The sequence below is a fragment of the Stegodyphus dumicola genome, chromosome 10 (assembly GCF_044657685.1).
Source record: "Stegodyphus dumicola isolate Sdum_Otavi_A_Nest chromosome 10, ASM4465768v1".
NCBI classification, from domain to species: domain Eukaryota; kingdom Metazoa; phylum Arthropoda; class Arachnida; order Araneae; family Eresidae; genus Stegodyphus; species Stegodyphus dumicola.
In genome coordinates this window covers 162,781,034-162,804,465 of record NC_140777.1, presented here as the reverse complement: position 1 = coordinate 162,804,465, position 23,432 = coordinate 162,781,034, and the positions used below count along the sequence as shown (strand labels likewise).

General features: G+C 35.1%; 1 protein-coding gene across 2 annotated transcripts in view; it reads right to left on the bottom strand.

Annotated features, from left to right (window-relative positions):
• LOC118185249 (caskin-2-like) overlaps positions 1-23,432 on the bottom strand; it is a 658,017-nt gene that overhangs the window by 479,403 nt on the left and 155,182 nt on the right. Inside the window, exon 2 of one of the 2 annotated variants that reach the window (XM_085825792.1) lies at positions 21,764-21,829. The exons of the other annotated variant lie outside the window; for it this stretch is intronic. Within the exon in view, the coding sequence (XP_085681918.1) occupies positions 21,764-21,829 (66 nt within the window). The remainder of the gene's footprint in view (positions 1-21,763; positions 21,830-23,432) is intronic. 2 annotated transcript variants of the gene reach the window in all.

Genomic DNA, 23,432 nt, shown 5'->3' with positions numbered 1-23,432 from the left:
TTTTCGAAAAGAGGATGAAATTGGTGGAAAGAGAATCGATGGGGGAAAATTGCACGATTTTTTAAGCAGAGGACGAATCGACCTATGCTTCAGAAATCAATCAGTAGCAGTGTGGCCAAAGTAGAGACTTTTATTTCTGAAACTATTGATTGCCGAAAATTTTTCGGCATACTTCCGTGCGTACCGCAGGTTTGGTGAAATTGGGACAAATAATGTTCCAAATAATAAAAAGAAAAGAATAAACCATTGAGCTACATACTAATACTAAGTGAACTTTAGATTCCCGCTCCTTTCGTTTTTTCTGCCTTCTCCTTCTATACAAGGGGAATACAATTTTCACTTTACTGTAAAAATCGCGTTCAGGAAAAACAGAAAGCTTTTGCAATCAAACGGGCAAAATGTTTTTTAATTCACCTCCCACCAAATTATCACAATAAACTACTTATTATCATAAAAAAACAGCGCATTTTTTAAAAACAGTGTATTTTTTAAATATGCAATCTTCACTGTTTTAATTGCGTGCATTGCAGTCTTTACTGTTTTCCTATGCCTTTAGACGGCAACAAATTTTATTCACATTTATTTTCGGGATAATAACATTTTCACATCAGTCACCAACACAGAAATAGAGTTCCAGACATTTCCGTCACAAAATATTCCGAATTCCACCTTTAATTGGAAATCTCTAATAAAAGCACGGGTAACGCGAGAAGCGGCAGGGTTAAAAATACCCTCAGTATGTATGATACCCCTTGCTTATGTAAATAAAAACACGCTGCAAGGAGTAGACATAGGCCTGCAAGTCATTACATAGTTGGAAACATTACTCATATAAGGCAGGAAACGTTATATTCATAACTGTCACCTGCACCTACACAATCCGCCATTTCTTCCCAGCACTTTCATTTTCGCTCTGAAAGGAAAAGAGAATTCCCGTCTCTTTCTCAAAGTAAACAAATATTTTCCCAACTTCCAAAAACATGACAAATTTTGGGAAAAGCTGCGGAAAGCAATAATAAAACCAAGATGAAACATTTAAGTACCAGTTGCAGCAGACTTTCAGTTTTTTTTTTTTTTTTTTTTTTTTTTTTTTTTTTTTTTTTTTGGTAATTGTAATACGAGAGGTAAAGTGTCCTGAAAGATTCTGAAGCAGAGGAAGTAATGGTGAATGCAAATTCTATGCATACGATACAATAGAGAATCCAGACTTCAATATTAAGCAGCACAAATTCAACACAATAGGATGTAATTCACAATTAGACGGACCTTAAGCTCCCAGGTAGCTCAAACGCTCCAGCAAACATTACTTATTGTTAAAATTAACATGCAATCAAATGTTTGTAATCATGGCAGACAAAACACACGCAATGCTTGTAATCACTGCAAACTACACAAAAATAGTAATTATGATTTCAGAGAACGCGATATTAAAATTAATAAATTTCCAATCAGCAGAACACGGTTCAGCGTAAGTTCAAAAGAGAAAAAAAAGTCTTCACATATCCACGGTTTGTTTTATGGTATTCATAATATGACTCAGTAATGGAGAACAATGGTTTTCGGGTCACTGCAGCTGCGGCAACGCTTTTTGCTGACCATGGCAAGATTATAGAATTTATTGTACCACGTCTGCGTCCCTTTACCCAAGAGTTATATATATATAAACCTTAGCAATAAACTGTTGCAGTATTGCATTCCAAAACTCTGGTGCAGTTATAACATATGTGATGCGAAATTAATAGCCCTTTGATTTTGATCATGGGATGTGCATATATAGAATGTGTTAAAATAAATTGTGCATATATAGAATGATATATGTGTGATATATTGAATGTGCATATATAGAATGTGCGTCACTTTTGTGAGATGTGCATATATAGAATGTGTGTCACTTTTGCGTAATGAAACTCGGCAAAGTCAAAAACAAATGAGCGCTGAATGATATATATTGGCCAGAGAGGATTCTACCTAGGTTTTTGGATGCAGAAGACTTAAAAAGGATTTCCATTCATTTCAATAAAAGAGACAGTGCAGTCAGTCATTATTAAATGAACTATTAATTATTAAATGAATGAATAGGACGTATATCAAACTGGACTTACTTTAAAGCTGGCATATAGCGAACTACCCATAGTATAATTTTTCAAATAAATGAGATCTTCAAAAAGAGACATGTTTCATAATTGAAAAACACAAGTTCCTCACGCGATGAGAGCAGAAGACTTCAATCAGCGGAAGATTCTCTAATGATGTCTTCAGATTTCAGCGATTGAATTTAGCTGATCTTTTTAATAGAATTCTGACTTTTCAACAAATATCATCCAGTCTCTGGATGGCGAAAGAAAGTAATATTTGAAATACATATACTACTCGTTCAGAAATTAACATCTGATTGCTTTACAGAAAAAATTAAAATTTATTTCTATGCAAGCAATATGCATTTCTCTCTTGAAAAAGCCACCGAAATTCTCACAAAAGAAGGTGTTTTTCAAGCTGACTTAACCATTTTCATATGAATACAAAATTACCATGCAATACTGAGAATGCTACACTCGTTATACTCATCAGATAATTCGGTGAAGTAACCAGAACGATGAAAACAGATACCACCTTTTCGCACGGAAAAGAGCTGAAATACAAAACCAAAAAAAGGAAGTGAACATGCCTCCTGTTAGCTGTCCGAAAAATGCCTCGAAATTTCAGCCAGTGGACGGTGAATTATTCATGCGAGTTTGGAGGGATATTGATTCAAACCCGCAGGCGAGAAGATACTTTTCATAAAAAAAAAAAAAAAAAAAAAAAAAAACTTCATGCATTCAATGCATCTTTTGACCGGTTGGACAGACATCAAAAGGAGCTTGATGAGACCTGGATGAATAATAAATGTACAATGAAGATGGATGGCCATTGGTACCTCTGAAGACAGGAATTTTTATGAGGCTTTGGGCAACAAGAAAAAATGTGCGTATCTCCTTCTCGCTCTCACAAAAGCAAGTGAAATAATTTTATATATATTTTTAATGAGACATCTAACTCATTTTCTTCAGTAAAAAATGAATACTACATTTCATATATACTAAGATCTGGATACCTGGAATCGTAATACTAAGATCGTATACCTGGAAGAAGTCATTTTATATACAACAGTTTTTAATTTTATGTTGCATAATAGGTATAGGGGAATGCTGAGTTATGATCTCTGTGAGAAGACGGATGAATATAGCAAACAATCAGCTCTTGGAGACGTCCCATGTATGAAAATATTCTCCAAATGGTTCGCTTCAGTCCTCCAATTAAACATATTTGCTTTTGAGTGCTTCTCATTTTTCGAAAAAAGAAGCCACATGAAATTACCATCTAGTTCCAGTGTTTCTCTCAATTACTATTTATTAGCTCATCAGTAGCTATAAAGCTTCGAAACACTGGTATTTCGTCCCTGCTCTCTTCCCGACTGCTAAATGAGTTCATTGCATGAAAATTTTATTAGCTCTTTCAATACGGTAATATAATTTGAACCGATTTCCATTAGAAAATTTAAAATCCCCCTTGAAATCTTTTTCTATAGGTACAGAGCAAAGGCTGAAAATCCCAAAATGCTTGTGACACTACGGAAGCATTACAATGATCTGCTCGAATTTTAAAATACAAACAATTTTGCTAACATAATGTTAAATATTTCAGTTTTTAACAGTTCACTCAAAACATTACTTGTCATAAAAGAAAAAGGAACAGCTTATGAACCTAGATCAGAACTCAGCACACTGTTCCACAACATTACAGAGCGGCTCTTTATCAAAGAACACGTGGAAAAGAATTAAATATATAGCCCTTGACGTTTCATGTTATGCCAGCCAGGTGTGGTGGATAGTGTACTTTACATTAACCAAGCGCCGCAGAGTTCCGTTTATGGTGGCCACAAGGATTTACGATTTCCGCCGCTTTCTTAAAACGCACCGCCGAAGGTGTAACCCTCATTACTCTCTTCCGTAAAAATACGGCGTCGTGAGTTATAGTTTAAATGCGGCGCGTAAAGAGACAAGTGGGATCTTCATTAGGGTTAATTGCTCGACTTTGCCTTAATTGCTTACAAACCCAGTGATGAAAAAGCAACCACATTTAACAGAGATTTTTATGGTCGAGTGATTTAAAGACAGCTGGGGAGAAGAATAAAATAGGCCGAGGTCCCAGAGAAACAAGATTAAAATGATGTAAAACATTTACATGTTTTAGCGTTTAGAGGCATGCTTTTAATTCAAAGCGCAGTTTCTCGTTGTTAGAATTTTAACGTAATTTTAAATAAAAATGTTCAATATAGATAACGGGTCAAACAACACATCTGCGCATCTGCCAAAATGCACTGAATCTTTTCTTTTGAGATTACTGTCAATTACAGTTCATTTTTATCAACTATTATCGGTGGTTTATACCTCTCCCGATAATTATTACAACTAATTCAGTGTCTAATTTCTTTCCTTTGTCAACGTTTTAATCCTGTGTGTTTCTAGCTGCCGTCAAAGAATTAGCGATTATTCAAAAACCAATAGATCTGCAGTCTAAACAGATACACTTATACTTGACAGTAGTTAGCAAACCTTTGCTAAATATCTCATATAAATATCTTCATGACCAAAATTAATTAATTGTTTTGGTAATAATAATTAATTAATCAGTAAACTGAATTTGAATGAAATTCTCTCCTGGTAAACTGAATTTTGTTACAACTTTACATATTCAGAGAAATATTTAAACTTTACTAATTATTTTCATTTAACCTTTTTCCCCATCAGCGCTCGAATGAATGCCTCAAGTTTGCGGTCATTCTATTCACATTCAATTCGATTATCATCATCAGTGGATTCAAACTCAAAATGAATCAGCGAAGGTCATCGATGTGATTTAATCGATGTTTTCTGCTGATAACAACGAGAGGTATAGTCTGAATGCGTCTACGGCAAATCCATAACCTTCAAACAGCATATTTTTAGACTCATATATGCCGTCCTTCATCCTCCAACTGGGTATTGACTATTTCTTTCGTTGCAGATTTCTCCGCAGTTATATCTTACTCAAATTGTCTTCGTCATGCGTCTACCCCCTGAAATTTCGAATCACTAGCATACTCATATGTTTGCGATCTTTGTCCAGTCACCATCCGATATGTATCAGATCTCTGACTGCCTTCTGCTACAATGCAAGTCTCAATTCAAGTGTCATTTCGCTGTCTTACTCTCTACAGGAAAGGCTAGCTGCTCCAGCTACGGAATTTAACAGTTACTGCTAACTTGCAATTAATGCTATCAGCTCAATGAGAAAACGTAATTATTATTCTCACATCATTAGCTAGAGATATAGGTTTACATTAATGCCATCGATATAGCGTAACATCGACTTCTGCACAGGAATGAAAGAATAAAGAACTTTGATTATGACGTAACAATAAGTAAGAAAATTTATGTGTATTTGTCAACCGCACAGTGTTCGGCACAGGCATTACGATCAGTAGAAATTGCATAGGATCGATATCGCATACCATCGATACAAGCAGAAGAACAACACTACCAATACACATACTATCGATACAAGCATAAGACCCCTACCAAGAGCACAAAATCGACATTAGCATAGTGTTAGCAAACCAAATCCAGAGAGAAAAAAAAATTATCAAATTATTAGTTTTTTAAAGGTATCTACATAAAAAAACATCAGCGCAGGAAAAAAATCGATTTTTGAGTCGCTCAGCAGATCAGATGTCGGCAAAAAGGCTGTCGATCCTTCGTATCCTAAGATCGAAGTATTCGAAAGCCATTAAATGATATCAACCGAAACAAGACACGCGACACTGATTCGTTCATTTTTGCGCTATGTTCGCTCTGAGAGCTATGCATCTATCAACTCCAAAAGAGTGGACTCGATTTAACATGAAAAAGCAATACATTCCCTTAACTCACTGATTACGAGAACTACCAGTTAGAAGTTCAGAACTTCATCTTATCTTGCAGGTCATTTCAACAATAAGTGCAACTTCAACTGTTATATTTTTACGCGAAGAATAAAATTTGTTTCATTACGGAATCGCCAATCTTTTTTTTTTTTAAGGGGGGGGGGCTAGTTCTCCGTCGTATGAGGAAAAAGACGAATAATTCCTCTTAGCAAATGCACATTGAAAGTACATGAAGATTCTGACTTATAATGTTTATATAATCCACTTTGGTAGAAAGCATTTCATTCCTGAGCCTCTGGATTTGTGTTTCCTTTTTCGTGGAGTTGGAAATTTGGAAACTTCCCAAAGAAACGAAGTGGAAGACTTTCGTATGATTGCCAGTTCTCATAAATACATATGATTGATGGTTAAAATAAATAACTTTCTGTGATTACTGAATGCCAGTTTCTTTTAAGAGACAAAGATAATCTTCGGATTTTGCAGAAAAATACAGCGAAAAAACCAACGTTCCGTAAAATAAATACAACTTCGTAAAACATAGTTTTCTGCAAAAAAAAATGTCGGAAATTAATTAATTTCTGATCCGTGGCACAGAGCGAATAGGCAACAGCGTGAAAGCTTATAAGAAAATGCCTCCCGCCCGCCCCACCCCCAAAAAAGGCAAACCTCCATGACAGAGAATGATTACCGCGGCCATCCGTCACCCTGACCCGGCTGTCACCAGCAACGGAATACACGCGCGAACACGAAAATAAAACAAGACATCAATCAGAACATTCCTTAAACGGCGAACATTGGCTTATTTTAATTTTTCTGACAGATTCGATCATAGCATTTCTTTTTGGGAGTAATAGCGGATAATAACGCAACAAAAATAATCGACACATCAGTGTTTTCTAAATTCAACTGACCTCAGTCAAAACGATTGTAAAAGGAATAATAATTAAAAAATAAATGGCGTAAAAAGTTCGTTATATATTTTAACTAAATCTCATTTTTAATAAATAGCATAAAATTAATGATAAAAATTTGCTATACCAGAATCTTTGGAAAAGAATTACACTTTTATACATCCATAAATAATGAAGTGGATAACATCTTGGAACACTTATATTTCCCTTCGAATCCGCCTCCCGAAAATGTAATGGCCACGCTAAGCATGGTTTTAATACTTTTCCCTGTGTATACATAAATAATATCTAATTTACTTCAGTAAGTCCTCTTACCGCGTCCTTTTCTCTGCCCCTTACCGCGTACCTTCTTGGTGTAACTGGAAGCATGACAGGCTGGCATTAGAAGGTGCAGAAGGTATTCCGGCGAAGGCACTGGGGATTTCTTCACGTCCTGGCTTCGAAAATAAAATTCTAAATAACTTCACAGTGCCGTCCAAAATATTTCATCACCATTGGATTTGCTTAAGTCATGCTGTAATTGAAAGCAATTATGACTAGCAATCGGGAGGTCCGGAATACGAATCCCGACGAAACTACACATTTTTTTCATGTTTACTCCTTCGACAAACCTAATGTCTCTATAACGCAAATAATACAGCAGTTTCCCACTGCTTTCGACTGGATTATAATTGTGGCTTTACAAATAGATCTGGATTGATTAATTTAGGCAAAGCTCATCAGGAGGTCTGCCTGACGAGATGATTTTTTAAGGAAAAATGCCTCGTCTGCCGAAGCAGCCATCCTGTTTAGCAGTCGGAAATGGCATAAGAAGAGAACTTTCAATGGTTCAGAAATTACCAACCCGTACTTTAAATAAAAAATGCATAAGTTTAACCTTTGACGGCTGAATCGCTTTCTTGCTTATACATGTGCTAACAAAAATTCTTTATATTATAATTTCCATATATAATCTCTATATAGTTGTAAATTTATGTAAATATTGAAATTCATTTGACTGCCTTATTGCTTTTTATATTGTTGTAACATTGCACACTGCGGAAAAAAAATGAGACAGTTCTATATCTCCCGTTTTACTGGGCCGATTGACGAAATTAAACTTGTGTTTTTCATGTCTCGAAAGCACGACTTAGGATATGTATTATATTTATATATAACATTGTTCTAATATAGGTATTTTGACACAAAATCTGGCTTTTTCTGAAACGACATGCCCCCCCCCCTTTTTTTTAAATATTTCGATTCTACGGCTCAAATTATGCCAAACTGCCAAGTTTTGTAAAAATAGCAAGAGTATTTTTTAAAAAAAATTAGCTTTCAAAATTTTTAGCTCCTTAGTGTTAATTGAATTTAGTATATATTTATTTATAGCTCTTTTTTTTAATTAAACTTATTTGATTCTTCCTTTCACAATTCGAAATTTAAGTTTACTCCCCCCCCCAAAAAAAATTCGAACATTTTTTTTATGATTTATTTTTAAAATTTGTATTTTAAAATAATTTTTATAAATTTTTCGAAAAAAATTTAAATTATAACCTATAACATTTTTAGCATGGTCTTAAAGATGTATTTCTAGGCACATCTGCAAAAAATTACATTTTTTTTTATTCAAAACGTTCTAAGATATACATGAATTTACATAGTGGCACGTTTTGAAATTTGGCGTATTTGTTATACGCGATAATGCGCCAACATAAATTTTTGAATTTCTCCGTAAATTTTGCGCCAAATTTTACAAAATTTAATATTTAGGCATAATTTGATTCGTAAAATCAAAATATGCAAAAAAAATTGCCATGTCATTTCAGAAAAAGTCCGATTTTCTGTCAAAATACCAATTTTAGAACAATGCTATATATAAATCCAATACCTATCTTAAGTCGCGCTTTTGAGACATGAAAAACGCAATATGAATTTCGTCAATCGGCCTCTAGTAGAACGGGAAACACAGAACTGTCTTCTTTTTTCTTCCCCTCTCTCTGCCCCGCAGTGTACATGGTTTCATTTGAATATTTATCAATTTCTGCTTTTTAGGGTAATGAGTGTGTGTATTGAGAATACGGCAAAGCACACTAGGGCTATCTGCCTAAGGGGAGGGATGCCTTTCGTGGAGGACTTTCTAAGGGAAACTGGCTCGTATACACGTTACACATAGGGAAAACCACGAAAACGCCCATGCAGCCAGCCCGTTTGCGGGATTCGAACCTCGGACCGAACTACCAGTGTTCAGCGATTTTACCGCTCGGCCGCTGGTGGGCTTAGGGTAATGAGTATATGGTTTATTTTGTATGTAATTGAATTTGTAGCCACATGTTTTACATCTATAAGTCTCTACTTCTTATACAGAATTGTTAATCTTTCAATCCTGAATTTAATAAAGTTTAAATTGTAAAATTTGCTCAAGTAGGACGCGAAATATGAGCAAATACGCTCCTAACGGGTTTAACGACCATTGCGTCAACAACCATTGGCAACATCTGGCGATTTTTCGCCAGTTTGGTGATTTTCTGGAAATTTTGGGAAACATATTTTTGATACCCTAAGACCGAGTTTTTGCAGAGTTTTCAGAAGCCCGTTTTACACACGATCTGAGCATAAATACTGTTCAGAGAGCTATAAAGTTACAGTTCAAACAGAGTTGGCTAAATTATATTTTAGAGTAAGCTCTAAAGCTCTTTGAGTCAGTCGGGCAACTTATGATACTTTTCGCGAACTAAGGGGGGAATACTTAATATCTGCGTTCTCTATTATAGTTATTTATTCTGCTATGTGACATAATTGTCTATTTCAGTAATTCTCTCTCTTTTTTTTTTTTTTTTTTTTTTTTTTTCCCTTTACACCACAGTTAGACTAGCATTCCACCTCTTGGCAAAATTCAAAACTGCATACACATTTACTTAAATTCAGATATTTTCTAATGCGTTTTTATAAATTAAACAAGAAAAAGTATAGAAAATGCTGATAATTGCCAAAACTTATATAAAAATAGATTTTTATGTTCATAAAACTAAAACTAAATACTTAGCAGGTAAATGAAGGGCTGACAGCATATCGTCCCTAAGACTATGAAATTTTCCATTGAAAATCCCTGGTCTGTTTCTTTCTGCTCATTCGGAGTGTTTATTTAAAGATAAATAAAAAAATCCATAGCCCACAACAACATGTATTAAACAGAAAAATATATAATCATTTCCCTACAACTGTAACAATGCCGTTAGTGTGCCAGTTTTATTTATTTCTTCACTCTGTTTTAGTCTATTTTAAGTAATCCTTTCATACTTTCCCGCACGCGAGTGACTCCACTTGACTCTTCTGAAATGACCAGTCTTCTCGGATGCGTAGGACAGTTCTGGACCTCAAATCCGACATTTTCTAAATATTGCAGGCTTCCGAAACACAGTAAACATGAGTTTCGTTAGTGCCGCTCAATATGGTCATGAGAAGGTTTCTGTGCAATTAGATATAGTATATTTGATAATCAAATAATAGTCTTCCTATATATATATTTTAGGGGAACTTACCAAGTTCATACATTTAAACAAAACAAAACAAAAACTTATTTCTTAAAGAATTTTTGCATTACCAATTCAGCAACGTTTTATACTAGGAAAATGAACAGTAAATTTAAATCACTGGAAAGCTTTTCAATTGATTTACCTTTTGAATGGATTATATACGGAGTAAGGCTTACCATTCGCAAAAAGAAATTTTTAAGGATAATTATCATGTAGTAAATTTTTCAATGAAATATAATATACAATTATTCGAGCAACATTTTTATTAGTATCAGAGTAAGCATTACTATTACATAACAGACATTAAGCAAAATGGAACGAGATTTTTGCCATATCCAGCACAATCATATTGTTACGAATTTGGTATTTAAAAAGCTAATGTTAGTTCAATTATAAATTAAATGGTTTTATTTCTCGCGCAGTGCAGCGCGTGACGAATAACCATGGTCCTTTTTGTTTATAAATGTGTATTTGATTTGATTTGTATTTAGTATTTGATAGCATTTGATTTGTTTAAGTTAGTTATTGCATTTATTGTTTATATTGTTTGATATTGTAATGTAATGTTTATGCCTCAGTTGCATTTATGCCACAGTTGTAAGTTTAGCTTCCTGTCCAGGGATTGTACTGCCCGGGACGTGCAGTCCTTGGGAAGGGGGCAGTGTTACGAATTTGGTATTTAAAAAGCTAATGTTAGTTCAATTATAAATTAAATGGTTTTATTTCTCGCGCAGTGCAGCGCGTGACGAATATAAGTGTTACGAATTTGGCATTTAAAAAGCTAATGTTAGTTCAATTATAAATTAAATGGTTTTATTTCTCGCGCAGTGCAGCGCGTGACGAATATTAAAAGCTTTCTTTTATATCTTTTAACAGTGTTCGCACCTCTTCCTGTTTAGCAAACGGTAGACGTCTTGGATGTTGCTTGATCGGGGGATGATCGCCGGTATCTATTCTATGTTGTGTCAAACTAGTTCGACCCACGTCAGAAGACGAGCGGGAGAAAACAACTTGAAGATCTTTAATGACGCGATCGGCAGCATTCCTCTCTTTATCGTTTAATTGCGCATTCTGCAATAACTCCGATGTAATTCTCTCTGAGGACACGGATTCTTGGATGTTACTCTTTCTTTCAACGGTGGTTACTGGAGTACATGTTGCAACCACTTCACCTTTCTTAATAATTCTCCCCTTCTCAGTTACATTGGCGACTCTCACCGGGATAACCGTTCTGGATAGGTCGCCGAGTGTTGAGGCTACTAGTACTCCTTTTGGGCTATTACAGTTATTGTGATATTCTATGATCCGTAGCGGAAATTTCTGTTTTCGGCTATGGATCCAGGAAGTAAAATTTCTGTTCTTGCCGGTATTGTGATATTGTCTTGTGCTATGATTTTATGGACAGATTTAACTTCATCATTGACTCCAAATAACGCTATGTCCTCAGATGTAGAATTACATCGGAGTTATTGCAGAATGCGCAATTAAACGATAAAGAGAGGAATGCTGCCGATCGCGTCATTAAAGATCTTCAAGTTGTTTTCTCCCGCTCGTCTTCTGACGTGGGTCGAACTAGTTTGACACAACATAGAATAGATACCGGCGATCATCCCCCGATCAAGCAACATCCAAGACGTCTACCGTTTGCTAAACAGGAAGAGGTGCGAACACTGTTAAAAGATATAAAAGAAAGCTTTTAATATTCGTCACGCGCTGCACTGCGCGAGAAATAAAACCATTTAATTTATAATTGAACTAACATTAGCTTTTTAAATACCAAATTCGTAACACTTCAGAATCCCTAGATGAATGGATGATGAAATGTTGTGTTAAAGCTGCTGAATATTATGCAGACCATTTAAAGACAGCAATTAATATTCGTCACGCGCTGCACTGCGCGAGAAATAAAACCATTTAATTTATAATTGAACTAACATTAGCTTTTTAAATACCAAATTCGTAACAATATTTCTTTCAGATCTATAACATTAATTGAATTCCTAATTAGAAAAAATTGAGCAACACAGTGTATATTTCGGTAATAAATAAAGTAAAACACCTCGCGTAACACCTTCTAAAATTAGATTATATTTCTGATAATGTAAATAAATATTTATGATTAAGTATCATATTCTCTCACATTCTCTACGGTGACCACCAACTTCACAGAAAATTGAAATCACTTGAACCTATGAGTTTAATTAAGACGGCTTCACAGCAAAACGTGAACAGTTTAAAACAATACATAATTATTGTTAAAATATTTCTCTCTCTCTCTCTAATCGTCGAACCTATCTTGTTCCCCCCCCCCAAAAAAAAAAAACCTATTCGCCTTTATCTGATGCTGCGGGTCTTAAAAGCGTGAGCAGTACTCTACCAAAATATTGGAGGACAACTGTTGATCGCCAAAACGATAAATATTTCAAACATACATAAATCCTAACAATTTACCTATTAAAAAATTATCATAGAATACATACGGAATCATTATTTTTGTCACTATAATTATCAAATAATGGAGACTTTAAAGATATGTTTTTGATTACCTTCAATAAATAAAAAAAAGCGATGATGAAGTTCCAAAAAAATAAAGTTCTTGGAACCTGTTGTTATCTTGGCAAGTCACCCACTTTAAAAAAATGCAAAAACAAATCTACTGTTATTTTTCAAACACACATGCATTTAAAACCCATCACCTTAAACAAAGTACGCATGAACTTTGATTTAAACGATAAATTTTGAAAAATTAAACCATAAATATGCAAAACAAAGGCCATCCCTTTCTTTTTAACCTTCCATACAGTTTTCCATTATTCGAAACGATTTTGGAAAATGTAAACCCTAAATCAAAAAATAAAGAGACCTAAGAAATCACTAAGAAAAGAATAAGGAAGCAGGGGATACGATTAAACAAAAACATCCAACATTTATTCGAAAATAAAATATATCTTCGAAAGGGAAGGGACCTTTTACTTCCTTGAAAGGTTACCACTAGCATTTAAAACGAAAGAAGATAGGCAAGCTTAAGATAGCAATAAATTTCTGCATTTGTGGCGAATTTCAGCTATAAGCATCTTTGGGGGAGGAGAGAATGCAACCGATAATAATGCCACCCCTATCTTATTGTCCCAGATAATACATACATACATGGATGATGCTCATGCAAGCAGCCATCATGTGTGGCCGGTTTTACTACAAAGTAAAACGGATGTACGGTAGAAAATATTGGATCGCAATAAGATACTCCGCAAAGGCTCGACAAACAACGGTCATGGCGACATTATTTGGCGATTTATCGTCAGGAATTCCGGCGCAGTTTCATAGACTCCCCTCCTCCATCGTTTGTTGATATACGGATAAGAGTTCCATCAAGAAACCGGATATGGCTTCATAAAAAGAAATGACAATGACGACCTGATGGGATGTTCTCATCTTGCTAAGAGGAAGATGAGGACAATATATATCAGAGTGGGAAGTAGCTAAGAAAAACTCATGGAAGGAGGAATTTTTCTTGTTCATGACACTTCTTGAATGACTTACACCAATAACCACCTTTTAAGATTAAGGAAGTTATTGCCATAATAATTCCAGCTGCCATCGGAATCATTATTTGCATCTTCTTGCACCGCACCAAGCAAAGATAGGTGTTGAGAGTCCACCATTTTCTGCTTAAGATAAGATTTGGAAATTATTAGCATACAAAGAAAACAATTCAAACAGATAACCCTCAAGTACTACTCAAGAGAACTGACTTGGCTACACAGCCATAATAGGTCTGAACCAAATGTTCTGCACAGCGTCGATGGTTGTTTTAAAAAAATGGAGAGACAGAGAAAAAGATTATTGTAGGCGCCAAATTGATTACCACTTTGCTGATGGTATATAGCTATTCTGAGGATTTGGAAGCTTTTTAGCAGATACCGATGATTTAAAGCAAATACCCTTCAGATACTTTGCCACAATAAATTACCTACTATTCCCCTACAAATCGCACATCTCAATGAGCATAATGCTTTTTTACACATCTCTAAAAGTCATACTGTCCTAAATCTTTGCATCGACAAAAAGTTCCAATTAAGCTTAAACCTATGTTCTCCAGAGAAGATCTAATTCTGGTATTAACTGATTTCTACACTACAGAGACACAAGGATTTGAAATCAAAAATAAATATCGAATTAAAATAATCCTGACCTAGGATAAAAATAAAAATTGTAATATAAAATTCGATCTCAGTTACAGCACCTGTTAACAAAAATCTCAGTGACACCCTGCTGCTCAGCTTATTTAGTCAGAAATAAAACACATGTTCTAATATATGTGATATTCATTATTTCATAAAAGTATTGCTGTACTGTATTATGTATCCTCGGCAGTAACATTAATGTTGCATTTAAAGAGTATCTAAACACTGAATTTAAAAGGCAGAGTATCATTTCACGCAGATTTCGCAGTCATGTTCTACCGCGTCTTCTTTAGCGCAAGCTGTGGGTTAAAGCTCAGATGGGAGTCCCTCTTTTTCCTATACCATAACAAGAAACCGAAATGGGCCAATTTAAGAGAGAGAGGGAGGGAACCTGATGTAGAACACAGCTAATAGCAAGTGTCTACAAACAAAATATCACTTGTTTTAAACAAAATAAAATAAATAGAATTTCAGAAACTAAAGATATCTAATCAGTTGAATAACCAGTCTCAAAATAAAAAAATGTTATTAGTAATGCCATGTCAGCCTTTCAAAGGCATATCAGTTCTAGTAGGTATGGGAGTCTGAATGGGTTATCAGAATATTTAATTGAAATTATATAAACCTCGCATAACGTCTCCCTCCACACTGCCAAATCCTACGGAAATCTCAAACTACAGTTGAATTACTGCAATACTAAAGTCACAACGGTCTCTCAAAACTAAAACTGTGTCGAAATTCCCTGAAGACAATAAGGCAACACGCAACAACAACCGCTTAAAACTGTGCAACATTCCCCGACGGTAAACTCAGATTTCCGCAGGCTGCTGCAGTCACAAATCGGTTTATCTCACGGATTGGATTCAAAAGCGGTGCGTGTAAGCTCCAGACAAATTCGCAACCGCAGCGTCGTTCCGGCCGCTACGAACTGCCTTATCACAACAAATTCTATTGTTCAAATAATCCCCTCCCTTCATCTCGGCGACTTTTCCCTCTAGAATTTGCGCTCGGAACTTCGATTCTCAAACCCGTTTTCTACAGCTATGGGAGAAAATCACCGAAAATGGAAGCGCCAGAGAAAAGAGTACTAAAAACAACAAAAGTGGAGCTTCCGTGCCGCTTCCGCCATTAACTACTTCCTCATTTACGGGAGAGTTTCCGCAAAATTACGAAAACATGGAAAGGTTTCGTAAGTATTGAATTGAATATCCGGTCGCAAGACCTCCTTATTGAACGCCCCTTACCTTTCACAACCCTATAAAAGACACTCTAGAATGCTGTTTAAATCTGTTTTTGCAGTTTACTGAAAACTCCAGTCCGTTTTGTTTAATGTGGAAGATATTCCCGAGTATTTTTGATATCGAGTTTAGGTGCTTTAAAATATATATACATTTATGAAATAACAACATGGCACAGGCAATTATTAAATGATCTCATATTTCTAGAAAATGTCATATCATAAAATGAGAAAAGACTGATTCATAAAAGCCTATAAATCTGTATACGAAATTTTAAGTCGTGTATCCAAATAGATGCGAGCATTTCAGCTAAAATCAGTTCTGAGTGTCTCTTCAACAAAATTCGTATTTTAATTATGCAAATTTAAATTCTGTTATCAAAACGTACAGAAAGACAAACTATTAAAGAACAGAAACAAAAACGATTACAAATTATTTTAGAATGCCTGGGATACTGAGATGCTGTAGATAAAGAGCAGTCACAGTAATTCTCGAGAAACCGGCTATTTGTACCACTTTGTATGTGTACTCAATATAGTAGAAGGACATGAGATGGCTAAATGATGGTTTCGTCTGTTTCTATTTAATATTTCTATTTCTGTCATCATTCATTAAGTGACACCCATCAGTTCACTTACCGCACATTAACCATGATCAAAACTAACAAAGCTGATAAATTACCGCACTAAACCACACGAAAAGCAGTAGTGCATAAATAAATAAATAAATACAAAGCAATTACAAGTACTTAATTTCATTACATTACCAGATTATTGATGATGCGGTCCTGAAGAGTGCCCATCATATTCTTCGATGGACGCAACTGCACTTTAAACACATTAAAAAATTAGTTCAAGCAATCCCATCCCATTTAGAATCTGCTCAGTTGAAGTAGTCCAATTTCATATTTGTCAATGGTCATCATTTAACTGTTATAATCATATATTAAACAGCATTAACAGCCCTTCCTAGTTTGCATTCATGCAAAAACTGCTCTGATGTCTCTCAACATGACCAGAAATTTGTCCCCATAGTCGACAGACAGATCGCGATCCCAATTCAGGAAGGTGACGTACAGCATCGCGGGTGTTGTTCCTGTCATACTGCGAGCGATTATGTCTTTAAGATGACCCCATAGACATTATATCGTTTGAGTGTTAGCACCATAGCAGGTTCAAAAGAATTCGTCCTAACGTCAGGCGGGTGTATCACGTGATTCATATTATAGCAAAGGCAATACAGGGTTAGGTCACCTGTTGCGAGATTATCAAAAATAACATTTAACTTTCTTGTAACTAATGAAATCTACAAAAGACGATCTTCTAATAAATAACCTTATAATACAATCTGCAATTTCCTGTAACTAATAAAATCGGTCTCTTACGCTATAATGTAATGAATGGGACATCATAAATTTATATGAGTTATCCAGACTGGTTATGCAAACATTACGCATATAAGAAGACCCAAGAACTGCGGGCATACAGTCTAAACATTTTTAAATTTTGGTCAAGTAAATATTAAATAAATAAACGCAGGTTATTTATGTTATAATTCTTCTTGTTGAATAAGAGATCTATTCCACCTAGAAGCAGAGATGGTTCCTGGCTCTGGAATCCCAGGCCAAGATGTCAATGATATAATTAAGCACAAAGAAAAACCACTACTACAGATTAAACCCCAATGTGCATTTTAAAATATAAAAGTCCAGATACAAATTTCTTGGAAGATTACTTCATGCTTTTTACCGCTTAAAAACTTAAGTAAGCATAAAAATTTCAATCCTTCAGCCTGCTATTTTACTTAAACGTGTGCAACGTCACTGCCATTATTTGTTTTTAAAAAGATTATCGATACAGCATTTGCCGAAACGAACTGACAATAATGTCACTGTCAATTCTTTTCGGCAAATGCTAAATTTTTATTGGTTGCTAAGTTAATTTCAGCTTACAACTTCTTGACACATTCTACTAATTTTTTTTTTAATTCATATTTGTTACACAATGGTTTGTATAAAAAAGAACCAGTATACACCCATGAAATGAGACCTTCATATGTCTAGAATATTGTACCTAATCTTCATATGTTTAGAAGATCATTAGTGATCCTATTAAAATGAAGATAAACATAACAAATAGAATTAATATAGGAATTGAAATAATTAATTGCGGTAAGTATAATTATTATTATTAAATTAATTATATATTACAGTTAATCAAAGCTACAGCAGAAATGCAGCTTACTATTTCTATAATCTTACTTGCTCATGAATTAATCGTATGTAGAAATTACAAATGAATATGGCGACATTCACATACATTACATAAAAATCCACAAATGTCTTTATTCGGTCTTTACTTTAGCAACCGTAAGTTGTAGACATACACTCCCCACTAAAATAATTCTTTAAATGACACAAATTATTTAACTTTTTATATGTCTCCCATTCCCTATGTTAGTTAAAGTAAAAAGGTTAGAATTTCCCCCCCCCCCCATATATAAGAAAGTTTGACTTCCGTACGGGAAAAATTTACTCTAATATTTAAAGTCTGAGATCATGTTCAGAGGGAACAAAAAATTAAGAGTGAAATATTTTCATTTGTACATAACTAAAAATGAAGTATCAGCTTAGAAAAAGTTTTTTGGTATTAGCATTGTCTCGAGAGTGGTATAAACAAGTTTAATGAGCGCAGTTGCAACTCATCGACTTGAGTAGTATTCCAAGCAAATATCTTTTACCAAACAAAAATCTTCGCATCCAAATAGGATGTATACCAAATTGGACATATTTCAAAGCAGACGTGCCACTGTAGATGCCTACGACAATGGCTAGGAAAGGCCGCATAAGGACTTTCGTAAGCACGGTTCTTATGCAACACTTCCCCCCCCCCGAAGAAATAATGTACACGAGGGAAACGTTACCTAACACACACTTCGAAGTACATGCTTCGGTGCCGAAAGTATATTTATGGAAGAAAGTATATTTATTTATAAAGTATATTTCGTATATTTATGCTCTTCTTAAACTGATTAAAAATAAAAATAAAGTTCTTCGTTGCTTTCCAATACTTGGCATAAATAACTACAAACATTAGCTGACTGTTCTACTTAGTGCCTTGTTTTGCACCGTAAATGCTTACGAAAATCTCATCTAAATTCTTAGTAATTAAATGCATAAAAAATGCCTTAGAGATCATCAATGCTAGCAACAGTAAAAGAACTATTCCCTAAGGTAATCCTATCCAGTATGAAATGACAAACGATTTTCTTTTCGTTTACTAAAACAAAGAGAAATCTGGAGGCTAGCAAAAATTAAATAAAATTATAGGCACTCAAAATAGAACAGTTGGCAGATTCATCACTTACTTAATTTTTATTTTTTATTATTTTGGGGGGAAGAGGGGTAATAATTTTTAAAATGAATTATTATAACTTTAGAATCGAAATCATTGCTGTTACATTCGTACCTGCGGGTGATCTGTTCCAGGTATATCGCAAATACGTGACATGAAACCACGGACAACAGCAAACACTACGTAGAACAGGATATCATGTAACATAAACTCCCCGACATTGAAACATGCAACACCAAGAAGGAGTGCCCGAAAATTCTGGAAATTTCAGGGTAGATGCACGTTATCGAGTTATGCGAATGATTTGACATGCGTTTCAGCGCACGTTGAAGAAGATATACAGAAAGGAATCTACAGAATGTTAAATTTTCCTGCCGTAACTTCTGCTAGGGAAATGATTGTAGAAAATTTATTCTTGTCTCAGAGGACACGTATAATAGCAGAGAATGGCAGGCCGTCATAATCGAAGGCAGATCTACTAGACAGACGATTTTACGAGGGCATGGTCATCGGACTGAGAAGGGTAGGTTGGTCCATACGAAAAATCTCAACTCACACACACACTTGGACGCGTCCACAGTGCAACACACCCGCCGACAAGTAGTGGCGGACCCGCAAGCCACTTCTACCTCCATTCTGCAGCATGTTCAAGACACCCTAATTGTTCCCATATCGACCAGAACCACTTGCCATCGATTGGTGGCTAGTGACCTGCCCTGCGTTAAGATTACTGCCATGTTGACCCCACATCATAGATGTCAACGTCTGCAATGGTGCCGGGCTCGAGCGAATTGGTCGACGGAATGGCGCAGGGCCGTGTTCTCAGGTGAGTGACGTCACGCTTCTGTTTTTCCATTGATAGTCGCCGCGTACGAATGTGGAGTCGACGTGGAAACAAGTCAAATCCGGCAGCAATCATGGATGGCCCCACTGCACGACAAAGTTGCATCATGGTTTTTTTTGGGGGGGGGGCAATTGCGTAAGATTCCAAGTCACCTCTAGTTCGCATTCAAGACACTATGACGGCCCACGATACATGGATTATGTGCTGCGACCGGTGACACTTCAGGGAGTGCCCAGTGTCCTTTATCAGCAGGATAATGCCCGACCACATACTGCTCGCATCAGCCAACGTGCTCTGCAAAGTGTACATATGCTTCCCTGGCCACCATTCTCTCCTGATCTCTTACCAATCGAACACATTTGGGATGTAATTGGACGCCATTTGCAGACCCTGCCACTGCCGCGTTCAGAAGACGAACCGAACTGTGCCAAACGGTTGATAGAGAATGGAGAAGCCATTCCTCAGGACACCATCCGTAATCCCAATGACACTGTACCTAGATGTGTTGCTTCGTGTATCACCGTCCAACGTACTGCGTCAACGCTGTTCTGGCTCTGTATTACGAATATCATTTCGAAATTAAGATAATCCATTGTTTGTTGCTGTCTCTGTCTGTTTGGCGAGTTTCATCACTTTCTGGCCACTCCTTCTTAGTGTTCGATTTTCATTGTCGGGTAATGTATATAAATTCGGTGAAGTTAAAATATACCGAACACTATATCACTGCATAGGTTTGGTTCGGCCGCTGATGGAAACACCACCGCATAAACTGTATTTTTAATATAATAATGCAAAATTTATTTTCCAAACTTTCTGCTTTATCAGTAATAGATAAGGTTTCTCTTAAATTGAGAAGTGTTAGCAACATCACTACTCTTATACTTGGAAACCACTGTATCATAAATTAAAAATTTTTGAACATGAGAGTTGCGATATACTACCTCTAATGAGAACAGGGAGATTTTTAAAAGCGGAGCTGAGAAAAATTTAACAGAAAAATATGTGTATGTGGGGAACGGAATGCACTCAGATGTTCTGACCACTCACAACCGTAATTCCGTGAAAAATATGAGTTTAGAAGGGCGCAATTCTAAGGAGCGACCTGTAACCTTAGATTGTAATACATGAGGTTCTGGGTACATGACTATTTTGATTCCCACCCCTTTAGTTACAACCGTTAGTAAAGTGTACGCACGTGCATAATATCGTGATTACCGAGGGAATATAGTGCATAACTTTTTTCTGTAGCTGTGTCTCACATTTGGCTATAGGCTATTTATTACTTCACGTACATTTTCGAATTTCCAAGGAGTTTCTTCCTCCGTCATGAGCCACTTAAAACTGAAACCATGGATACTAAATCTGCTAATACGGAGATAGGACTATATCTCGAAATTCATTACCTAAGTATTTAATTTCGAAAGGAATAAACCACTTGTTAAGTATATGTTAATTTTTTTTCTTTACATGATCAAAATTTAACATAACTGATTGTATAAACTCCACCAATAATAAATACACAATTGTTTTAATAGCATTATACTGGTGCTTAAAATTTTAAAATGTATTTTTCGCCGAACATGCAGGGTCCCCTCACACAAAGACACGCTTAATTCAATTAATAAAATTGCTGAAATAAGTAAAACAAGGAAAACACGAAAATAACTTTTTAATAGAAATTAACCTCTTTTTGCAGTAGGCCGTCAAAATATAATAAATAAAAATAAAAATTTTAAATAGCTGTATTCATAGTTTTGTTTGAATAATTATACATTACTCTTTATAGGAACAAACTGCCAATTCTCTGCATTAGTAGTACCAGAAAAAATATCAAATTTCTTACCTGAAAGAAGAAAAGAATATTTTAGTGCATATATATAAACAATACACTATTGATTAAAAAATAGTTTATTTGAAATATTCCTTTCAGCCTTATTAAAACAACCAAAACATTTTTAAAATGTATGAATTTTTTAAACTTATAAGAAATGAGGTTTTCTTGACAATTTATTAAAAACCTGACGTGTACATCACATGACTTCCATGTACGGAATATTAAATTATACGCATTTTTTTCTGCATTTCTTTTAAACTTATTTCCTCGAATTTCATTAGAGATATATCTCTCATTCAATTAATTCAGTTCTCATTTCGCGGCAAGGCAAAAATACATAAAAATCTCAAAATACTTTCATTAAAAATTGAGAGATTAAAATACATTAAACACCAAATACAGTTAAAACAATAAAAAAAATTTTTTTGCAATTAAAATAATAGTTTATACGCAAAAACCAGCAATTTGGCCAGCAGGCAAGAAGGCAGATTTTTCGTTGCATAAAACTTAAAAGTTTTCTTTTGGTCCCACTCTGCAAAAAGACACTGAAGGTGCAGAAAGAATTAATTCACTATTTTGTAAAGTTTCAAACAAATATGGCTGCTATGGTAATTAAAAAAATAGGTTTAGCCGCCCTTAAATAATATTTAATTGTTGATAATGCTATAAATATTCCATGCAGATTAACTACAGGCATGAAAACCTTAACCGGAAGATTATATATATGTAATATATTCAGGAGTCACATTAAATGTGCCTGTTCCAAAAGGCTTACATTTTTTATATATTGGCAGCAAAAAAGAAGAAGCAGACAGACTGCAGTCCAGCTAAGGTATAGCGTAGAAAGAAAGTGCCTTACTTTCAGGGTGAAGTCTCAAGTCAAACTGAGTTAGTTTTGGTTTTCAAAGCATTTTGATTGGACAGTTAATATTGCTGTGAAATTACTATTGGCGGGTTGAGTTTTAGTTCTATTTACATCATCCTAATTACGTAAGAATCATATGATATAGAATAGTCTCGAAATGACGACTGCAGAGAAGGGTTCCTATTTGTAGAATAGAGAAGGGAAATTTACGTTGCTAATTTCATCTTTTATATATTCTTTATTTTTCTTACACACACACACACACATATATATATATAATATACTTCTGGTGCGGCCGATTGCAACCGGAAAGGGAGGTGTGCAACTGCATGTTATAGCAGTCCTATACATAAAATTTCAACGTTCTGAGGCTACTTGTTTTTGAGTTATGAGAGATACATAGGTAAGTACGTACAGACGTCACGAAAAAAACTCTTCTGAATCCATTTTAAATCAGTTTTATAATTTTTTATGGGAAAAAAAAAAGAGTCCTTTATTCTGTCCTTACGTACAGATGTCACGCAAAAACATCGTTAAATGGCATTCGATAGCGTCAAAATCGATATTTTGTTTGAAATATGATACCCGGAATTTTTCGAGATTCCAATACTTCCTGTACTTCCTACAAGGAAGGAAAAAAGCGTTGTCTTTGTCTTCTTTTGACGTTGTCTATGCCTCTTTTTTACGAAAATATCAACGAACAAGAGTTACATTTTAAAAATAATTAGTCGTCCAATATACCACCTA